At 41.1% G+C, this 22,850-nt stretch overlaps 1 protein-coding gene across 2 annotated transcripts in view; it reads right to left on the bottom strand.

Annotated features, from left to right (window-relative positions):
- SLCO5A1 (solute carrier organic anion transporter family member 5A1) overlaps window positions 1-22,850 on the bottom strand; it is a 150,300-nt gene that overhangs the window by 4,268 nt on the left and 123,182 nt on the right. For both annotated transcript variants that reach the window (XM_070382291.1, XM_070382290.1), the window contains 3 exons: window positions 6,651-6,810; window positions 4,207-4,448; window positions 1,853-1,917 (listed from right to left, as the gene is read on the bottom strand). In XM_070382291.1, the coding sequence (XP_070238392.1) occupies window positions 1,853-1,917; window positions 4,207-4,448; window positions 6,651-6,810 (467 nt within the window). The remainder of the gene's footprint in view (window positions 1-1,852; window positions 1,918-4,206; window positions 4,449-6,650; window positions 6,811-22,850) is intronic.

Genomic DNA, 22,850 nt, shown 5'->3' with positions numbered 1-22,850 from the left:
TGGAAAATCCCATGGATGGAGGAGCCTAGTGGGCTGCAGTCCATGGGGTCACTAAGAGTCAGACACGACTGAGCAACTTCACTTTCACTTTTCACTTTCATGCATTGGAGAAGGAAATGGCAACCCACTCCAGTGTTCTTGCCTGGAGAATCCCAGGGACAGGGAGCCTGGTGGGCTGCCGTCTATGGGGTCGCACAGAGTCGGCCACCACTGAAGTGACTTAGCAGCAGCAATATTAGATAACAGCATAACTTGGAAAAGAATTTTAAAAAGAATAGATGCATGTATACTCATAACTGAATTACTTTGCTATACACCTGAAACTTAACACAAAGTTGTTAATCAACTATACTCCAATATAAAATCAAAAGCTAAAAAAAAAAAGAATTTTACAAAAGATTCTATTAAGTTAAAACAAGAGTAATAATATATTTTTAGACATAAAAATTTACATTGATAAAAATGTAATTAGGGAGGGGAGTTCCCTGCATGTACAGTGGTTAGGACTCTGTGTTTTCACTGTCTTGGCCCTGGGTTCAGTTCCTGGCCCAGGAACTAAGATCTTGAAAGCCACGTGGCATGGCACCTTCCCCTCAAAAAAGTCAGATTAATATCTGAAATTTAAAAACAAATAGGCCACTCAATTCAAGGCACTAGAAGCCTTTGATGCCCACTGACAAGTCCTCACTCTTGGTCTGGGCCATCAACCACAACAGAAGACAAAAAAGGAATACCAGAGAGGATTCCTGTTGCCAAGGGGCAGATGATTTTTAAATGTTTAAAATGTTTCACCCTTCAAAACTGAAATAAGCAGTTTGAATTAAAAAAAATTTTTTTTTGTCCTGTGGGTGATGATACTGATTACTGAGGAAAATAACAGCTGAAGAAAATGACAGACTGCCCCTTAAGAAAGAAAACAATATTCTTGACAATAAGGAAGTCATATAAAAATACACTGAAGTCGGACACACTGCTCCCCAGTCACTCTCCCAAGACATCACAGGTGATGCAATGTTTGTAGAAGTCAGAAGGATGTTCTTCGAGTCCAAATAAACTCTGTGACTTACCACATTGACACAGCGCTAACAAGCTTCTCTGTTAAAAAGAAATCTTGCTGCTGTTTAGTCACTGTCCTGTTTGACTCTTTGCGACCCCACGGACTGCAGCCCACCAGGCTCTTCTGTCCGTGGAATTTTCCAGGCAAGAATACTGGAGTGGGTTGCCATTTTCTCCTCCAGAGGATCTTCCCAACCCAGGGATCGAACCTGTGTTTCCTGCATTGGCAGGTGGATTCTTTAGCACTGAGCCACTAAGTAAAGCTTAGTCCCTATATATCAATTAGGACATCTTTTTTCCATTTAGAATTTTTTATTTCTTTTCCTCAGAAAGTCTGATCAGCATATTGTTTACCCAGTCCAGTACAATTACTAGAAAGAAATAAGGAACTGAAATTTTCGGACACACATACACACAAAGTAAGCACTAATTCCCATCATTTTCATGTTACAAAGTCACAAAAGGGACAGAAACACCAGGACTGTAAGCCCACAACAGTTTCTTGGTTCAAGATTTCTAACTGTACAAAACTCTGGGGAATTTAGTCCAAGTGCATACTCAGAGTGAAAGAGAAACCGATCAAAAGTCAGTTTTGTTTTGTTTCATCAGCGACAGAGTTGGTCAGCTTTTGGTTCAAATCAGAAAATGAGGAAGTTGCGCCTGCCCACTAACGTGTAAACTCCTAGCTAGTACGAATGGTAACAAGTGATCTGACTTGACATTTTTTAAAGGACAGTGAAAATTTGGCATCTGCAAAGAGGAACTAAAAGGCAGTGTGGGAAATTTAGGAACATACCAAGTGTTCTCAATAAAACAAACTGCATTCCCAGGGCAAAAGGCCTCTCTTCATCTTTTACAGACCTACAAAGAAGGTAAAGAAATATTTTAGAACAAGAGCTTCAAGAAAATGAATGTCAAGTCAAACCTGCTTAGCTGCAGGGCCAGGGACCACATAGATAATGGGCCAAAATATTGATTTCGCTAGAAGTTACTAACAATAGTTGAACAAGACGGCTTATCGCTACATCACTGAATAAAGGTCTACCCAGTGAAGACTCCAAAGAACTCTGATTAACTCCACTTTTTGTGTAAATAACACGTGGAAGGATAAAGGTTCAGGGCTGAAACTACAGAAGCAGCTCTGAGCTTGCAAAATCAACTCAAAAAAAAACTGATAATCCTAACTATTGCATTCTTTTTCTGTTTGCCTGCACTTTCCAAAATGGCACACTGAAATTTACTTCTGCAATTTCTCAAGGAAAAATATAGAGAAAAAAGTTTTTTTTCTAACAGTCCCAAAATGTATTGGAAATAAGTCAAAAGTTAGAAATGGAATGAATCCTTCCCCATCACCTCACTTTTTCTTCTTTTCCTAAAACTTAAGTTTCAAGTAAATCCCACATGGCAGGATGACTGGAGTCTATTGATGTTGTAATTAGCAAAGATTGAATGTCTCCTTTTCTGAAGTTTTGGGTTAGAAGACAACTGATGATCTGCCATGTTTAAACATTATTAAACAGGCACCTCTTTTCTGGTTATTTAACATCTCTTGTAGAATTAAAGTTCAAAGTATTAGATTAGTAACGATTCCCATTTTTTTTATGATGAAGTACTTTATCCTTTCTAGCCCATACACATAGGGTTCTCAGTATGCAATGTGAAATTCTCGAGGACCAGTGTACTTGTCATCTTTTCCCCTAATTTCTTTACTTGCTCACAGCAATTCCCCCAGTGTGGCACACACTGTCATTACTCTGTAAGTATCTGCTGACTGAGGATCTGAGGATTGGTCCCAAACCAATGGGACCAGTGGGACTCCTGGGTACCATTTGTTATCTTGCCGTCAAGGAACTCATAAGCTGAGCAACATCTAACTCAGCATCCCATAGAAGGGAAGCCAGACTATGCAGAACTGGCAGGCAAGCAGCCCAAGCTCCCTGCTAAGAAAGACATCTCAGCAGATGCATCCCACCAGAAGCCAGCATCCTGGGTTACCAAGGAGCCCAGGGAGGGCACAAAAGGGAGACTGTGGAGACTGACACCCCTCCTTCCTTCATCCCCCTGCATCCCAGTCCTCCTAAAGCTGCTGTGGCCATGCTTTCATCTCTTCACCACGTTGTCCACTCCCTTCCTTGGTCTATGGCCATCTTTACCTCAAATACCAACACTCTGATTTGAATGTGTTGGTGTCAACATTTTAAATAGAGCCTCCATTAAGGTAACCTCCACATTCTCTCTCAGAAGTAAAAAAAAAAAAACACCACACACACACACAAATGGGATATATAATATGGCAAAGAAAGCACAGCATGAACAACTTAAAATTACATTTCCTAGTCTGCCCTTTCCCTGATTCAATGCCAGAATGTTATATGATAGTGAAATTAATGAAATAAGCATTTGGAATTCAAGCCCAGCAACAACGGTCACTGATCCTGGAGGTATTAACTACCTACAAGGTCAGAGATAATATTCTTAGCCGTATGTATGATTTAGTGACTTCACCAAATGACTTGTCACCTCCTCTCAGGCCAGGCTTCTTGTAGCTAATACAGTCATAGCTTTAAGCTCCTGAACTTGAACCTTTCAGAAGAGACTTCAGGAACCAAAGGCATCCAAACAAAGTTTCACTGAACTATGGGGACATAATTCATCTAAATAAAAAAAGTCCTGGAGTATGAAATGTTGCTGTTGTTTAGTTGCTAAGTCATGACCGACTCTTTTGCGACCCCATGGACTGCAGCCCACCAGGCTCCTCTGTCCATGGGATTTCTCAGGCAAGAATATCAGAGTGGGTTGCCATTTCCTTCTCCAGGGGATCTTCCCGACCCAGGGATCTAATCCATGTCTCCTGCACTGGCAGGCAGATTCTTTACCACTGAGCCATCTGGGATGCTCAATGAAATGTTACCATCTTCCTTTCCCTTCCTGACATGGGAAAACTCCCTTCTCTTAAGTTCACCAGGTAAATGTCTGAAGCACTTTCCTGCACAATCTCATTTTGCTTTCATCACCACTTTACCACATCAGTCCCCAGTCTGGAATAAAAATTCTGGCAATTCTGAGCGTATAACCCAACCAGTCTGGAATAAAAATTCTGGCAATTCTGAGCGTATAACCCAACCTAGACATTCTGAACGCCGTCCTCACCTGAGTGTTACTATGATGGCTGACGGTTGGGCGCATGCTGTGATGAAGGTCACTATGAACAGAAAAACTAAGAATGGGATGAGGGTGTTACAGGACCGTTTACACTTCCCGGACACAGCGTAGCCGTTCTCATTGAGGTACGTCTTGACGATAACCACGCGGAGCTGGCTGCGCTGTCCCACTGTGGGCGGCGTGATCACCTGGCGGCTCTGAACACAGGTGCACTCTGTGTAGTTCCGCATCTAAGTGATAGTAAAGATCAGTTGGATGACGATCCAAAGCAAAATTCAGCATACGAACAGTCAGAATTAAAAGGCTCTAAAATCACTCCAGCATTTAAAAACATGCAGAATAGTTCATTGAAAGTATCTTCTGGGAGTTCTCTGGTGGCCTAGTAGTTAAGATTCCAGGCTTTCACTGTCGCAGCCTGAGTTCAATCCCTGATCAGGGAACTGAGGTCCCACAAGTTGTGCAGCACAGCCCAAAAAAGAAAAAAGAGGAAAATATCTTCCTCATTTTAACAGCAAGGATTCAAAAAGTGCATCTAACAACATCAAAATCTGCTGCTCAGGGTTGTTTAAACTTTGATCAGAAACCTTCAATACTCAATTCTTTACTATTCATGTTCCATAAGGGCTTCCCAGGTGGCGAGGTGGTAAAGAATCCACCTGCCAATGCAGGAGACTGAGGTTCAATCCCTGGGTTGGGAAGATTCCCAACCTGGGTTGGGAGTAGGAAATGGCAACCCACTCTGGTATTCTTGCTGGAAAATCCCAGGGACAGAGAAGCCTGGCGGGCTACAGTCCATGGAGTTGCAAAGAATCTGATGCAACTGCACAAGCACAGCCATGTTCCATATCTTCATTTTGGGTCATAAATCAGATGCTGCTTCAATGGATGTTCATTCTTGGGCTCTCCAAACAGAGAAGCCCCTCGAAAACAGGAACTAAGCCTTATTTTCATTTGTGCTCACCAGAGTGCTTAGCAAAACCCTGAAACAGTGTAGGATCAAATGTAAATATCTGTTAAATAAATGCAGAGAGTTCACAATGCAACTGTAACGACTTCAGTACCAACCCTAGTGAATGTATCACTGGCTATTTCATTTGAAACCAGCTAATACAAGGGACTCAAAAGATGTCTCAAACGAAACAGCCAATGGACCTTTCTATTACGCTGCTTTTACTGAATGGACATCAGCTGAGCTCACTGTCATTGTGACCTCTCAGCCACCCAGAGAAGCAGGAGGTACAAGTACAAAGATGGGGAGCCGCGTGGCCGCCTGTGCGCCAAGGACTGTGGGCCTCTTTGTATGAATGAGGGCCACAGACCAGAGGACTCAGTGGCTAAGTCCTTCCCCGGGGGCGAGTGAGTCCTCTGGTCTGTGGCCCTCATTTGAACAGCAGGTCTCATTGTCCCTTTCAATTCAGTCACACCCTGCAGCTCACCAGTTATATAAAGAGGAGCCAGCAAGAGGAATCTCAATTCATCACCATAGTTTAAAACTCAGAGATCAAATATGACATCCCCAAGACATGCAGTCAACGGTATCATCCCATATCACCAGAACAAACAAAGGCACCTCAACCTTTCAGTGAAGGCAGCCGCCTACAGTCTGTTATTATGCAAAGAACGGAACCAGGCTCAATAAAGAACGGAGTAGAATATGAAAACCTTCTCCCACAGTATTACTGCCTATTTATAATTCACGGGAAAGTGAATTCTCAAAATAGCCTATTCTTGAACTGACAGAAATAACTTTACTCTGAACGTTTAAAAAAAAAATCTGAATTGATAGTCTATGAAAAATGGCCGCTGCCCATGTTCACAGGCTCTGAGCAGGGGAGGTGCTCTCCTGTTCTCTTCTAGCAGCACAGAGTATGGTCATCTCGACCTTCACATCCATCATCACAAGGGCCCTGTTGGGGTAGCAGAGGTGACATCCAGCACTCGACCTTATCAAGTTTCACTGGGTTGGCACAGGAAGTCACTAGAGGGGAATGATGTGGAATCAGATCACGATATTCAAAAACTCCAATTATCCCTGGGAAATAAAATAATAGTATTTATTGCATAATTTTCTTTCCTCCGGGTTTTTGACAGAAGCACATGTGCATTCATGCTCAGTTGCTTAGTCGTGTCCAACTCTTTGTGACCCCAAGGACTGTGGCCTACCAGGCTCCTCTGTCCATGGGATTCTCCAGGCAAGAATACTGAGTGGGTTGCCTGCCCTCCTCCAGGGGATCTTCCTGACTCAAGAATCAAACCTGCACCTCCTGTGCCTCCTGCATTGCAGGAGGATTCTTTACCCACTGAGCCACCTGGAAAGCCCTTGACAGAAAATATCCTGTATCTTATTTGAAGTTTTTGGAAAAGGGAGACTGAAGCATTCTGTTTGCATACAAAGTCCAACAACACGACAGGAGCTTGTGAAATATACTCACCCCGGTGCTCACATTCCCACTATTAACACAGCCAGCCAGACAAGGGTTAAAGTATGTAATTCCATCCGATCCACAGACTGGCTCATACTCATGTGTTTTACAACCACAGTTAACATTGCAGCTTCCTGTCAGATTCCTATGTGGCATGGTCAGAGAAGGTCTAAGAGAGAAAAGCAGATCATGAGCCGTTAACATTTGCAAAATAAAATTCACAGGACAGTTCTTGATGTTAAGTAAGGTGTCTGTTTTAGAGAATATGTCCCCATGAAATCAAAGCCATGGTACCAGGAAGTAGCACCCTAGATAATTATTTTTGTGACTTTAAAACAGAACAGAAAGAAAACATTTTTCAATTTTCCCATACTACAGACTTAGTACATTTGTATCATATTATTTATCATGCCTCAATTCCACCGTCCATCTTGGTAATCTGAGCTCAGTTCTAACCTTCATAGAACCTACTCACTCACTGCAGACACTTGGCTCTATATCGTAACAAATTGAGGCCTCAATTTCTTTAACTGTAAAATGGAAGAAATATTTTTGTGCCAAATTAATAATATTGTGATGAGGACACTAATATGGAATCCATCAATCAGGCCTGTCAACACAAGTTCCTTTGACCAAAAGCCTTTGCTCTGAAATAAATTATCAAAGAAAGACAAGGGACTCTAGAATATCAAAAGAAGGTGTTTTTTTTTTTAAGACCATCAGGAATCAGAGCACTGGTTTGATTCAGACAACCAGAGAAGAACAATTAAACTCTCCTTCCCTCAAGAATGCCCAGATGTGGGACTTCCCTAGTGGCCCACTGGTTAAGAATCCGCCTGCCAGTGCATGGGATGTGGGTTTGATCCCTGGTCTGAGAAGATTCCACAAGCTGAGGGGCAACAAAGCCTGTGCGCCACAACTACTGAGTCTATGTGCCCTCGAGCCCATGCTCCTCAACAAGAGAAGCCACCACAATAGAAGCCCATACATGGCCACTAGAGGGTAGCCCCCCGCCCCCGAAACTAGAGAGCCCACACACAGCAGTGAAGACCAGGCCCTGCCAAAAGCGTTAAGAAAAGAATGAGCAGATGTGGACTCCCAGGCAAACACAATAGGTTCTATTTTCTCATGAGATCATGATTTCTGATTCAAAGAAATGATGCAATGTGGAAAACACAAATCAAATCAGTTCAGGCAAGAAACAGAAAAGGGCAAAAAAGTCAAGTAAGGATAGATAGGGCCAGAGGGAGAAGCAGAAGGAAATGGCTAAGGAATGGCAGAGGCCGGCAGGTGCCCAGAGGGAACCCGTGGAAGGATGAAGGGGCTCTGAGTGCTCACATCCAATGACCTCCTTCCTTTGCTTTCGAAGCCACCATTTTCAGGTGTCACTCATGAAATACTGTTCCTAAAGCCACATGGGCTGGAAATGGCAGATTTCATTCACCTGTCCCATTACTCATCATCCATTCATTCAACAGATATTTAAGAGTGTCAGTCATGTGCTAGGATTTACCTTTAATGACTATGTTCAGAAACCATTCATCCAGAAGCCTCCTTTGTTTGTTTGAAGGCTTTTCTCCTGTAGCCTCCCTCACACCTCAATAACTGAGTCATCAAATTTGAACAAAAGGAACAAACTCATAGCAATATTTAAACTTTATCAGGAAAGCCTTCCAAAGAGGGAAAAGTAAAATAAACTCTGGTCATTCCCATCCCTCCCCTGAAGTAATTTTTATCACAAGACTCATAATTATTGGGCTTCCCAGGTGGCGCTAGTGGTAAAAAACCTGCCTGCCAGTGCAGGAGACAGAAGAGACACAGGCTTGATCCCTGAGTCAAGAAGATGCCCTGGAGGAGGAAATGGCAACCCACGCCAGTATCCTTAGCTGGAGAGTCCCATGGGCAGAGGAGCCTAGTGGGCTATAGTCCATAGGGTTGCAAAGACTCAGACACAACTGAAGCAACTTAGCACTCGTAATTCTTATGTTCACAATACCATAACGCTTGATATTTTGAATCATACCATTTGACAGTTTGAATATACCTTTAAAAGGTGATTCTAAACCAGTAGTTCTCCACAGGGGCAATTTTGGCAGTGTCAGGAGACATTTTTGTTCATCAGAACAAAAGGGTGCTACTGACATCTAGTGGGTAGGGGCCAGGGCTGCTTCTAAATGTCCAGTAGGGGCCTTCCCTGGTGGTCCAGTGGTTAAGGCTTCACCTTCCAGTGCAGGGGTGGTGGGTTCGATCCCTGGTTGGGGAACTAAGATCCCACATGCCTTGGGATCAAAAACACCAAAGCATAAAACAGAAGCAATATTGTAACAAATTCAACAAAGACTTTAGAAATGGCCCACATCAAAGAAATCTTAAATATGTATATCAGTTCATTTCAGTTCAGTCACTCAGTCGTGTCCAACTCTTTGCGACCCCATGAACCACAGCACGCCAGGCCTCCCTGTCCATCACCAACTCCCGGAGTCCGCCCAAACCCATGTCCATTGAGTCAGTGATGCCATCCAACCATCTCATCCTCTGTCGACCCCTTCTCCTCCTGCCCTCAATCTAAATATATAGATATATATAAAGAGCCCAACGATACCCAGAACAGCCCTTGCCCCACAAGAAAGAATAAGCTAACCCAAATCTCAGTACTGTATACAGATCTGAGAAACTCTGTTCTAGACCTATTTCCACATTTCATGGATGATGAAATGGATGTCCCAGGAGGCCAGGAAGCAGATGAGGCTGCTTCGTGCTATTTTAACTGGCATCACATAAAACATATTCTTTGTGCATTACTCTTCACTAGTTCTTCAAGAACCAAATTGCAAGCCATGATCAAATAAAAGGAATTTACATGCCTGCATGCATAGTCACTAAAAATGACAGGCTTCAAATACATACAATAGGGTTATTACTATGCCTATTTAGAAGTCACAAGGAATTTCTTATTAACAGCATGCTTTGTATTCATTTATGACAGCCACAGATTCCAAATACCTCTCCTTTGTGGGTATGTTCACTCAAGAGAAAGGAATCTAAAGAGAATGTCAACACACATGATGACAGGAAGGCAAAAGATTTCGTGAGTTCTGGAAACAAAGGCACACTCCCAGGTCACCCTTGGGTACACTTGCTCTTCTCTTGAGATCATGATGTCTGATACAAAGAAATGATGGAGTATCAAAAGTTTTAACAAAATCCAAAGAAACAAAAAATATAAAAGCAGTGGGAAAGGCCATAGTGGCACAAAGAAAGAAAGATGCTGACACAGTTAATCCTTTACACTGCACTGATTAAAAAAATTATTTTTAAGAATAATACTGTCAGGCTTTCCTGGTAACTCAGAGGGTAAAGAATCTGCCTGCAATGCGGGAGACCTGGGTTTGATCCCTGGGTCAGGAAGATCCCCTGGAGAAGGGAATGGCAACCCACTCCAGTATTCTTGCCTGGAGAATTCCATGGACAGAGGAGCCTGGCAGGCTACAAAGGGGTAGCAAAGAGTCAGACACGACTGAGCGACTAACACTTTCACTTTCTTTCTGCCAATGCAGGAGACAAGAGTTTGATTACTGACCCGGGAAGATCCCACATGTTGTGGAGCAAGTAAGTCCGTCGGCCACAACTATTGAGCCTGTGCTCTACAGCCCAGGAGCCACAACCACTGAGCTGCTGCTGCTGCTACGTCACTTCAGTTGTGTCCCCCGTCCCTGGGATTCTCCAGACAAGAACACTGGAGTGGGTTGCCATTTCCTTCTCCGATGCATGAAAGTGAAAAGTGAAAGAGCCCCTACCAGCAAAGCCCGTGCTCCTCAACAAGAGAAGCTACAGCAATGAGACGCCCACACATCACAACCAGAGAGTAGCCCCTGCTCGGCACAACCAGAGAAAGCCCATGCAGAGCAATGAAGACCCTGCAGAGTCATAAATAAATTACTTTTAAAAAGAAAGAATAATAATGTCTTATTTCACTATAACTTAGGCTCCAGAAGACAGACTGGATTATAATAATAGTGCAAGTGTTGAAATCCGAGTCACACCAAGCAACCTCTTATTAGCTGAGCTGTGCCTGTCCTGGGAGAACACAATGCAGGATCCACACTCATCCTTGTGCAAAGGGACGGTATCACCTTTCCAGTAAACAAAAAATCTCCGACAAGTCACCCTTGCAAGCAAGAGGCTCATGTAAACTCAAGGTCCATGTAAGTGTTCTTTCCATGCCAGGAACAAGGACTCACTAACAAATGCCTTATAACTGCATGGTCCAAGCTGGAAACCTGAGTCACACATGACACATTACTATAAAAATCATGGAATAATAGAATTAGAGAGATGGGAGGAGTTCCTGAGGTTAACTAAGATAACTGACTAATTTCAAAGCCTAGGAAACTATGAGAGGTATAATGACATGCCCTACCTTCATTGAAGCTTTAAGAAAACTAGCCTTAAGAAAACTAGCCACAGGGAGACTAAAATGAACAAAAAACAGGAAAGAAGAGCAAGTGTGCTGCCTAATCTTCATTAAATCAACTGCTTAAGGATCGATGCTTATTTACAGTAATATACAACAATAAATGTCTTCCCAGGTGGCTCAGGGGTAAAGAATCCGCCTGCCAGTACAGGAGATGCCAGAGACATGGGTTCAATCCCTGGGTCAGGAAGATTCCCTGGAGAAGAAAATGGCAATCCACTCCAGTATTCTTGCCTGAAAAATTCCATGGACAGAGGAGCTTGGCAGGCTATATAGTCCATGAGGTCACAAAGAGTCATTCATGACCAAGCGACTGAGCACACACATACAACAATAAAACAGACAGTGACTTAATGTAAGCAGCGGGCCAAGGAGAAAAGGAAAGATATACCCATATGAATTCAGAGTTCCAAAGAATAGCAAGAAGAAACAAGAAAGCCTTCCTAAGTGATCAGTGCAAGAAATAGAGAGGGAAAAAAGAATGGTAAAGACTAGAGATATCTTCAAGGAAATTAGAGACACCAAGGGAACATTTCATGCAAAGATGTGCACAATAAAGGACAGAAATGGTATGGACCTAACAAAGGCAGAAGGTATTAAAAACAGGTGGCAAGAATACACAGAAGAACTATACAAAAAAAAAAAATCATCATGACCCAGATAATCATGATGGTCTGATCACTCACCTAGAGCCAGACAGTCTGGAGTCCAAAGTCAAGTGAACTCAGGAAGAATCACTATGAACAAGGCTTGTGAAGGTGATGGAATTCCAGCTGAGCTATTTCAAATCCTACAAGATGATGCTGTGAAAGTGCTGCAACTCAATATGCCAGCAAATTTGGAAAACTCAGCAGTGACCACAGGACTGGAAAAGGTCAGTTTTCATTTCAATCCCCAAAAAAAGCAATGTCAGGAATGTTCAAACTACCACACAATTGCACTCATTTCACACTCCAGCAAAGTAATGCTCAAAATTCTCCAAGCCAGGCTTCAACACTATGTGAACTGAGAACTTCCAGATGTTCAAGCTGAATTTAGAAAAGGCAGAGGAATCAGAGATCAGTTGCCAACATCCGTTGGATCCAAGAAAAAGCAGGAGAGCTCCAGAAAAAACATCTACTTCTGCTTCTTTGACTATGCCAAAGCCTTTGACTGTGTGGATCACAATGAATTCTGCCTCTTGAGAAACCTGTATGCACATCAAGAAGCAACAGTTAGAACCAGACATGGAACAACAGACTGGTTCCAAACTGGGAAAGGAGTACGTCAAGGCTGTATATTGTCATCCTGCTTGTTTAACTTATATGCAGGGTACATCATGTGAAATGTTGGGCTGGATGAAACACAAGCTGGAATCAAGATTGCCGGGAGAAATATCAGTAACTCAGATGACACCACCCTTAAGGCAGAAAGCGAAGAGGAACTAAAGAACTTCTTGATAAAGATGAAAAAGAGAGTAAAAAATTTGGATTAAAACTCAACATTCAAAAAAACAAGATCATGGCATCTGGTTCCATCACTTCATGGCAAATGGATGGGGAAACAATGAAAACAATGACAGACTATTTTCTTGGGTTCCAAAATCACTGCAGATGGTAACTGCAGCCACGAAATTAAAAGATCCTTGCTCCTTGGAAGAAAAGCTATGATAAAGCTAAACAGCACATTAAAAAGCAGAGACATCACTTTGCCAACAAAGGCCATCTAGTCAAAGCTACGGTTTTTCCGGTAGTCATGAATGGATGTGAGAGTTCGACCATTAAGAAGGCTGAGCACCAAAGAATTGATGCTTTTGAACTGTGGTGTTGGAGAAAACACTTAAGAGTCCCTTGGACTGCAATGAGATCAAATCAGTCAATCCTAAAGGACATCAATCCTGACTATTCATTGGAAGGACTGATGATGAAGCTGAAGCTCCAGTACGCTGGCCACCTGATGTGAAGAGCTGACTCATTGGAAAAGACCCTGATGCTGGGAAAGATTGAAGGCAGAAGAGAAGGGGATGACAGAGATGAGATGGATGGATGGCATCACTGACTCAATGGACGTGAGTTTAAGCAAGCTTCAGGCGATGGTGAAGGACAGGGTAGCCTGGCGTGCTGCAGTCCATGAGTCCATAAGGGTGGTGTCATCTGAGTTACTGATATTTCTCCTGGCAATCTTGATTCCAGCTTGTGTTTCATCCAGCCCGGCATTTCACATGATGTACCCTGCATATAAGTCAAACAAGCAGGATGACAACATACAGCCTGAGTGACTGAACAACGACAGATCTGTGTAAGTGGCCACACTTTAGCTTGAGTGTTCTGCTCCTTCTTCTTCCTCTACTGTGGCTTTCCTGGCACTTAGTTCTCACTGTGCCTAAGCGTTAGAGTCAGAGGGAGCTGGTTTAGGGAACTCCCTGGCGGTCCAGTGTTAGGACCACTGTACCTTTGCTGCTGAAGACAGGTTTAATCCCTGGTCAGGGAACTAAGATCTCACAAGCTGTGTGGCAAGACCAAAATATAAGAGTTGGTTCAACTCCATATCCACAATTCTCAAGCACCACAAACAAATCTAGAGAAATTTCATTTGTGTAATAGAGATCAGGCTATCCAAATGCCAGGGTTCTTGGGGAAGATTAGATGAGTAAATAGATGTCCAGGGTCCAGCATGTTCCTAGCACATAACAGGCACTGAGATGTTGGTGTGCTTTCTTTATCCAGACAGGGCAGAAGCCAGAAGGAATAAAAGTAGCACAAAGAGTACAAAAGGCCTTCGTGATGATTTTCTTTTCAAAAAAAAGATGTCATTTTCTTATATACTCCTACAGAGAAATGTTGGAAAACTGGATGCAGATCCAGTTTCCTGCGTAACATTTAGTAACTCTGTGTGTGTGTGTGTGTGTGTGTGTGGGGCACGCACGCAAGAGCTCAGTCTTGTCTGACTCTTCGCAACCCCATGGCCTGTAGCCCACCAAGCTCCTCTATTCATGGAATTTTTCCAGGCACAAATACTGGAGTGGGTTGTCATTTCTTACTCCAGGGGATCTTCCCAACCCAAGGATAGAACCCACATCTCTTGTGACTCCTGTGTTGGCAGGCGCATTCTTTACCAATGGACCACCTGACCCTTGGGCCAAACCTAACAGTCAACGGCTGTCAATGCCCCTCATGCCTACAAGAGGCAAAAGAGACATAATCAACACAGAAGAAAATGAGATAATCCACATGGATAGCTTATACTTCCCGAGAACTATAGTCATAAAAGTTACCATTTCTGTACCCAGTCATTCTTTTTATTGTTAAAGCTTCTTTTAGCTTCGTAGTTAACAAATTCAAACCAGGTGTAACTACAAATTTACATATAAAACACTACATCTTATACAAACCATCTCTTTAAATCCAGAATCATTTTTAATAAAATTATGTATCCTCTGTATAATGTTTTGAAATGCCTTTATTTTTAAAGTAATACATATTCATTGCAGAAATTTTGGAAAATACAAAAGGACTGAAAGACGAAATTAAACTCACACAGTTATGCTATAATCCAGAAACAGCCACCATTATGTACTTAGCATATTACTTTCTTTCACTGTTTTTTCAGTTGGCATACAAATTAATGCTAATAACATATTGTTATCATTATTTCAGAGTCTTCTAAATTCTGTTTTTCCTGCTAACATTACATGATAAACATTCTCTATTGACTATGTTAATATGAGGTTATAAATGGCAAATTTAGTCCTGAGTTTATTAATAGTCATAGGTTCAAGGTTTAGTGTGCTTAAACAGATATTATATAGTTTTAAAGAGTTCCTATGATATCTTTAGATCTCAGTCACAAAATTTAAAAACTCACTGGAAAGAAAATCTGCTCTATTTTTTACCCTCTTGATACTCTTAAAATGAAAACAAATTTGGTTTGTATCTCCCAAGTAGAGCCAAAAATAGATAAAATCGTATACTTGCAGCTAGAAATTAACTGTAAGTCTAATAATAGAAGTAGCCAAGATAACCAGAAATACATATACCTATACACAGACATATATAAGATCCTTTAAGTAAACTGTTCTCTATTTTTGAGGAATTTCCTTTAAAATTAGTTATAATAGATAAAAGATCTGGAATGGCACCCCCAAAAAAAGCAATAGAAAAAAAAAACTTTAGAGCATTAAACTGTCTGAATGGCTTAATTAAGAGAGATCAGGAATGCGCTGACTAGAAATGCTAGTCACTCAAGGGCTGGTAGTAGAATAATACTATCTAAATAGTGGCAGTATGTTGAATATGCTCCTTTGTGCTATACAGTGGGACCTTGTCATTTATCCATTCTGTACAAGATCGTTTGCATCTGCTAATCCTTAACTCCCCGTCCTTCCCTCCCCCACCACCTCCCCCTTAGCTACCACAAGTCTATTCTCTATGCTGATTCAATATCCGGTGATAAACCATAATGGAAAGGAATGCTTTTAAAAACGTTTATAGGTGTGTAGGGAGAAGGCAATGGCACCCCACTCCAGTACTCTTGCCTGGAAAATCCCATGGACGGAAGAGCCTGGTAGGCTGCAGTCCATGGGGTCGCTAAGAGTCGGACACGACTGAGCGACTTCACTTTCACTTTTCACTTTCATGCATTGGAGGAGGAAATGGCAACCCACTCCAGTGTTCTTGCCTGGAGAATCCCAGGGACGGGCGGGGCCTGGTGGGCTGCAGTCTATGGGGTCGCACAGAGTCAGACACGACTGAAGTGACTTAGCTGTAGCAGCAGCATAGGTGTGTAAGTGAGTCACTTCGCTGTACAGCAGAGATTAGCACAACGCTGTCAATCAACTATTCTCCAATTAAATAAGAATATTTAAAATAAATAGTGGCAGGATGGCAAGTTCAGGAGTGGTGACAAAGATGATGAAATATACCTTTCACCAAAGGTCTGAATTAACAGACTGTATTTAATATCTATAGTCTTAACCTCGGCACAATGAAACTATATTAAGAGAAGTAACTTCAGAATACCCCAAACCCTGAGATTTTGGACCTGTGGACAGGTAGACACACTCCAGCCAACAGTCACTACTGAACTCAGAAAATAGAAAATGCTTCTTCATCATGTCATAACTCAAGAAATCATCCCTAGAAAAATTCTGGCCTGGTAACTCAAGTCTCAAAATCAGAAGATGATATAATAGACTTTAGTTTAAGTTCAAAAAGATGACACTGACAGATGAAAGATACTAAAGCAAGAATTATTAAGTGATTTATCAGACTTAGTACTGTTGAAAAATTTTGTACATGGACATCAGACTTAACCTCACTTGAATACATTTTTGAAGGTAAAGAGCAAGTAACTCACATTATACAATGTGTTTATATAAAGTATTGCTTTGGAGTAGGAAATGGTAACCCACTCCAGTATTCTTGCCTAGAGAACTCCATGGACAGAGCAACCTGGTGGGCTATAGCTCATGGGGTCGCAAAGAGTCCAACATGACTGAGTGACTGAGCACACACAGACAAAGTATTGCTTAAGCTACAGTTTTCACTCTTTTGGCTACAAAATGACTAGGACACACCTGTGTGAAACACAGTTCAGTGACACAGAGGGAAAGCAAACCCCATTTTTTAATTAAAACTGCAGGGAAATTGTGTGTGCTGGGGAAGCAGATGTAATTACTTGAGTTAGAAGTGGGCCAGGATACTATCTAGAGCTACTAGGATCTTTCACGATGAAAAATCATCACACTCTCAAATCTGAATTTTTTTTTTTACCTTCAATTTTGCCTTCTTGGGGTTAGAACACTTTTAACATGAGATATCTACCCTCTTAACAAAATTTTAAGTGTACAATACAGAATCGTTGACTAAAGTTATACAGCAGATGTCTACAGCTTACTCACATTTTTTGTCAGTACTGTTTTTAGAAAAATGAAGATTTATTTTGAAGGGAAGTCAATAAATCTTTAATAGGATCCATACGGAATGACAAGATTAATATTACTGTTTAAATGACCAGCAAATACCCGAAGGTATTTGGACCAAAGTTTAGCACAGTTTCCAGTGTCTGCCTGTCTCATAAAGATGTGTGTGCATCAGTGAGTGCTCAGTCGTGTCTGACTCTTTTGTGACCCCATGGACTATAGCCTGCCAGGCTCTTCTGTCCATGGGATCCCAGGCAAGAATACTGGAATGGGTTGCCAGTCCCTTCTCCAGGGGATCTTCCTAACCCAGGGAGTGAACCCGAATGCTCCTACTTGGCAGGCAGGTTCTTTACCACTGAGCTACTAGGGAATCCCCTTGTAAAGACACTTCTCTCTAAATTCAGAAGATAAAGGAAATTGGAGACCTGATGTTTTGTGTGGTGGGAGGGACTGTCCAGGGCCATTTAGTGAAGTGGGCATGCCTCCTTTTGGCATCATCAACATTAGAGCTTATTCATCTTGCTTTATTGAAATGTGGTTTCCACTGATTAGTAACTGCATATTTCCCCCTCACCCAGACCCTGGCAACCGCTATTCTGCATTTTCATTCTATGAATTTAACTATTTTAGATACTTCCTGTAAGTGGAATTGCACAATATTTGTCTCTCTGATCCTTTATTTCACTTAGCATACTGTACTCAAGATTCATCCATTTTGTTGCATATTACAGAATTTGATTTTAAAGGCCGAATCGTTCTCCATTATATGTATATGACATTTATATATTATAAATATTTATATGACATTTTATTCATCCACTGATGGGCCATTGAGGTTGTCTCTACATCTTGGCTATCAAATCTGAATTTTCTAAGGGAACCACTAATAACACATCAGGTTCATTCTACAAAAAAAAAAAAAAACCAAACGAAACAGTGACTCCATTTAGGCTCAACAGGAAAAGTTCATCCTCCTAAAACATCCCAGCTGCATCCCAGGAACTTAGGTATCTCTTGAGTACTTGATGCTAATTCAAAGCTGGGTTAGTCATTCACTACTTTAATGTCAGAAAATTCACCATGTTGGTGAGCCTGGATCTTGTCATACAAACCTTAGTAAGCGGAATTGGCTTTTTATATTGTGCTTCCTTGTTTATGTTTCTTTTCTTCTTTCTGGACAGTTTAATAAGCAAAAATATCACATTCAAAATCCAAATCCTAGCTGTATCATTTTCTAGTTGTGTGACTTTAAGCAAGTTATTTCATCCCTCTGAATCCCTTTCTCCTCATATTTAAAATGAGAAAAATAACGTCAAAGAATTATTTAACAATTGCTTATTATTGTAGGTTTTATTCCATTTTAGAGTCTCAATAATTCTAAGAGATCGTTACTAATATTAGCCCACCTTAATTATGAGGAAATTGAGGTACAGAGAGGTTAAGGAATTTGCCAAGTACCTTATTCAATCTTCAGAGCAATTCAACAGTGTGAATACTATCCATATCCTCACTCTGCAGACGTGGAAACCAAGCACAGAGATGATTAACTAATCTGCCATCCTCACACAGTGAGGGTGCGGCAAGGCCATGGAGTCGCACACTACTGACAGAAATGGATGCGTTCTCTACAGTTTTCTGAGTAAAGAGGTGATGTGTGCACTTAGATATGTGCCTACATGAAATACAAAGTGTAAAACAGCACCTCAGCGTACTGCTCAGAAAGGACAAAAACTCTAAAACAGATAATCTGGGTTTCATTCTGTTCCACTCTTTATTAACTGACGACCATACCTGAGCCCAACAGGTGTCTAACAAGGGCTCCTCTCTTCACTGCCACTCCCTTCATCTCTCTCTTTATCAGCTTTAAAGGAGAAAAATCCCACATGCAAGCTCAAAATCAAGCACAGCTGTTTTTACTAGGCAGGCCAACCATGTCCTGATGAACATGTTGTGCACTGCACAAAAGCATCCAGCCAAGGAGCAAGGAGAGGTTGAAATGTAGCCCATTCCCTGTATGGAGAAAGGGCCCCATGATTCTTCACACAAAGTCTCTGAAAGTGTCAAACCTGTGCAGCTGTACCACCCATTCAACTTTAATTCTCTTCCTAGAAGTATTTGGGGAACCAGAGGAATTCTCCAAGGAAACTGGGGTTTTCTTTCACTAATTTAATAAATTTTGATGAAGTCAGGCTGCAAATACTAGAATGAATGGACCCTTGCAGCAACCCCTGGCACTCTAATCAAGTTTCTCTTTGTTGAATAAGATTAAATGAAAAGAAGTATACCATAAGTCATGGATTTAGATAATTACAATGTTTATTTACATCTTACTAATTTCAGCATCACTATTTAAGTACTGTCCCAGCACAAAGGTAGGTGCCAGACATTCATTAATCTTTCAAAAGGAAAAAAAAAAAAAAAGTTGCTTTGCATAATCTAGAAAGGAAGGGAGTAAAGCCAAGAAACTAACTTTTTTTCAACATATACTAAGTGGTGGATTCTGGGAAATATCTTCCTGTACATAATCCTCAAAATCAAAGCTACAAACATTTGTTTATAATATTTAAATGATTCAAAACTGGAGGTTGAGGATGGAGGAAGGAAACACTGACTTTTCATTTGTTACACTTCTGCAGTATTTTAATTCTTTCAATCACATGTATTCTACTTTATGCTTACAACCAGGTATGAATGACATTAATTCCATTTTATATATGAGGAAACCAAGAGTCAACAATATTAGATTATTTTTTACAATATCACACAGCTAGGAAATGATGGCACAAGTACTTGCCTTTGAAAATAAGACTACCTTTGACCAAGGAACGAGAGGGGAGACAAATTCAAGGAATTCTTCCTTGGGATCTCAGTTTTCTCACTAATAAGGCACACTGGGTTGTCTGACAAGAAAAAGAAGGTAAGGTTAAGGTAAAAAAATTGAAGAAAGAAATTTTTAAAAATGGAACCACCAATATGGAACATATAGGAGAGGAAGCTGACTAGGGCCAAGTAAATGGATTGCTCAGCAAAGATGAGGGCCTGCTAAGAATGGAACTCATCAATTTGTAATGGAGCCAATCAGCACAATTATATAATTTTTTTCCCAGTAGTGCTGGGGAGTCCAGAATCAGTTAATTCAGGATTGGCAAGACTAATGTGGGTTTAAGCAAAAGCTTTAGAAGTCTTGAGGGGACTTGCAATTTAAAAGCAGATAAGACACAGAATCTGCCTTCTATCTCTTCCGAGAAAGCACTTAAAAGTAAGTATGATGAAAAAGGATGGAGCTTGCAAAGAGAAATGGAAAGAGTGACACCAGACTCTGTGAAAATATCAAGTGGATAAGCAAAGGGGCATGTGAAATGAGCAGATACCACCTTGGAGAGAAGCCAGCCTGCCCCATGGAATCTCTACAAAGCTCTGAACCCAAATCCAACAGCAGCCAAAAGTGACCACAAAGCTCAAAACAATGGGACTCAGTGGAGATCCGAGGGAAAGAAACTGAATCAGTGGGCCTTTCCATTCTCATACCCACATGCCTTCAGAGCTCTGAAATTCATCGAAAAGCTCTTCTTCAAAAGAAATAGGAAATAATGTTAAGAGCTAAGCTTCTACCTTAGATATAGACAACCCAGAATAAAATTCCCTCATTCTTGCATGAAAGGAGGTGAGGAAGAGAAGGGGACATATAACCTGAATGATGCTAGATGAGTCTTGTCAACCTGTAAAACCTAGAGTAAACAAACAGAAAAATTGATATTTAAAATTAAATGATAAAATATAAGAAAAAGAAACAAAGTTAAAAATTTTGAATTATATGCACAGAGATCTGAGAAGATATTACTCTTGTTAAAATAATATCAGGATGTTATGAAAAGGGAACACTCACAATACAACGAGAAAAAATATTCTCAAAATGTTAAGTTAACATAAAAAATAAAAATCAGGTTTGGAGAAATATCATAGAAAACAGCATATGAAATATGAGAGAACAAATTAAACATACAGGCAACCAGTCTATAAGTTCCAACATCTGAATAATAGATACCCTGGAAAACATGGGGAAAACGAAGAGCAGAGAATGAGTTAAAGATATTGATGAAAATCTACCTGAGGTAAAAAAAATTAAAAAGACATACGTGTTAGATTAGAAGAGTTCCAAGATTATCTAATACAGTGAATGAACAAAGCCCTAGGCCAAGACATCCATGCATCCATGCATCCATCCACTCACTCATACAACAAACGCTGCTGCAGATGCTTTTTTTTTAGTGAAAGTCGTTCAGTCACATCCAACTCTTTGCAACCCCACGGACTATACATCCATGAAATTCTCCAGGCCAGAATGCTGGAGTGGGTAGCCATTCCCTTCTCAAGGGGATCTTCCCAACCCATGGATTGAACCTAGGACTCCAGCATTGTAGGCAGATTCTTTACCAGCTGAGCTGCCAGGGAAGCCCTGTTGTAGAATGAGGCTGCAAATGTTATGTAGGCAACTATAGTAACTGTTCTCAAGGAGCTAATATTTTAGAGAAAAAAAGACAACAGTAAAGCAAGTAAACAAGAGAATTTCAGACAGTGGCGAGTGCTATGAGGAAACTGAAGAGAGGCGATATGATAAAGGATGAGGGGGGAGTGAGCTCCTTAGATTGGACAGAGAGGGAAAGTCTCTCTGAGAATGTGACATTCTCAAGACAAAACTACAGGGTAGAGCATTCCTTATGAAATTTCAAAGCACCTTGAATGAAAAATATCCTCAAAACTTCCAAACAAAAGCTGGTCACAGAGAGATGAGAACTTGAATTGAAATTAAATGTGTTAAGTACCCCTGCAGCATTAAATGACAGATAATAGGCTTCCTGTCCCTGGTGGTACAGTGGATAAGAATCCACCTGCCAAGGCAGGGGACATGGGTTCAATCCTTGGTCTGGGAAGATCCCACATGCCAAGGGCAATTAAAGCCCATGAGCAGCAAGTACTGAGTCCATGCGCCCTAGAGCCTGTGCTCTGCAACAAGAGAAGCCACCACAATGAGAAGCCTGTGTGCCTCAACGAAGAGTAGTCCCTGCTCACCGCAACTAGAGAAAGCCCGCTTGCAGCAAAAAAGACCCAGCGCAACTCAAAAATAAGCAAATAAATAAAAATGTTAGATGACCAAACAATGGTTTCAGAGTTCTCAGAAAAAAAATATTTAACCTGTAATTCTATACCCACTCTAACTACCATTTAAATGTGAAAGAATAATAAAGACATTTTAATAAACTTACGGATTGAGAAAGCTTTTCTTACCATGAACCCTTCCCTAGGAAGTTATCCAAGGACTTTTTTCTGGCAGAAAGAAGAGTTAACAAAGAAATAACTACATAGACAACCACCAGTGGGTACAACTGAGATCTGTGAAAGGAAGTTCATGGAAATAAGTTATGCAAAAGAGCATTCAGTCCAACTGAAACAAGATTATGGAGAGTTTCTGGAAAAAGAAGGATTTAATAAACCAGAAAGTATAATTGAGAACTTATATATACGGGCAAGATGAAGGTCCTTAGTAGGAGAAAGAACAGGCCTTTGGAACTCAAAGACAAACAACACAAGAAATTCATGGTCCAAATATGATACAGTTTTAAGCAGGTTCCCTTTCCTAACCTACTTAGTAGATGACTACTTCTTCCTCCATCCCTCTATTTTCTGGGGGAAATGAACCAATCTCTGTACTTAAGAGCACCACATGAAGGAGCCTTTTGGTGAGATGCTTTGATCATGATAGAGGAATTCAAAAAAATTCATTTACAAAATGAACAGTAGGTCCTGGGCCTCTTCCAGTCACCACCTCACCCCCAGC

Source organism: Bos mutus, chromosome 14 (genome assembly GCF_027580195.1).
Source record: "Bos mutus isolate GX-2022 chromosome 14, NWIPB_WYAK_1.1, whole genome shotgun sequence".
Taxonomy (NCBI): domain Eukaryota; kingdom Metazoa; phylum Chordata; class Mammalia; order Artiodactyla; family Bovidae; genus Bos; species Bos mutus.
Note: the sequence above shows the minus strand (reverse complement) of the source record. Positions and strands in the feature narration are given on the sequence as shown.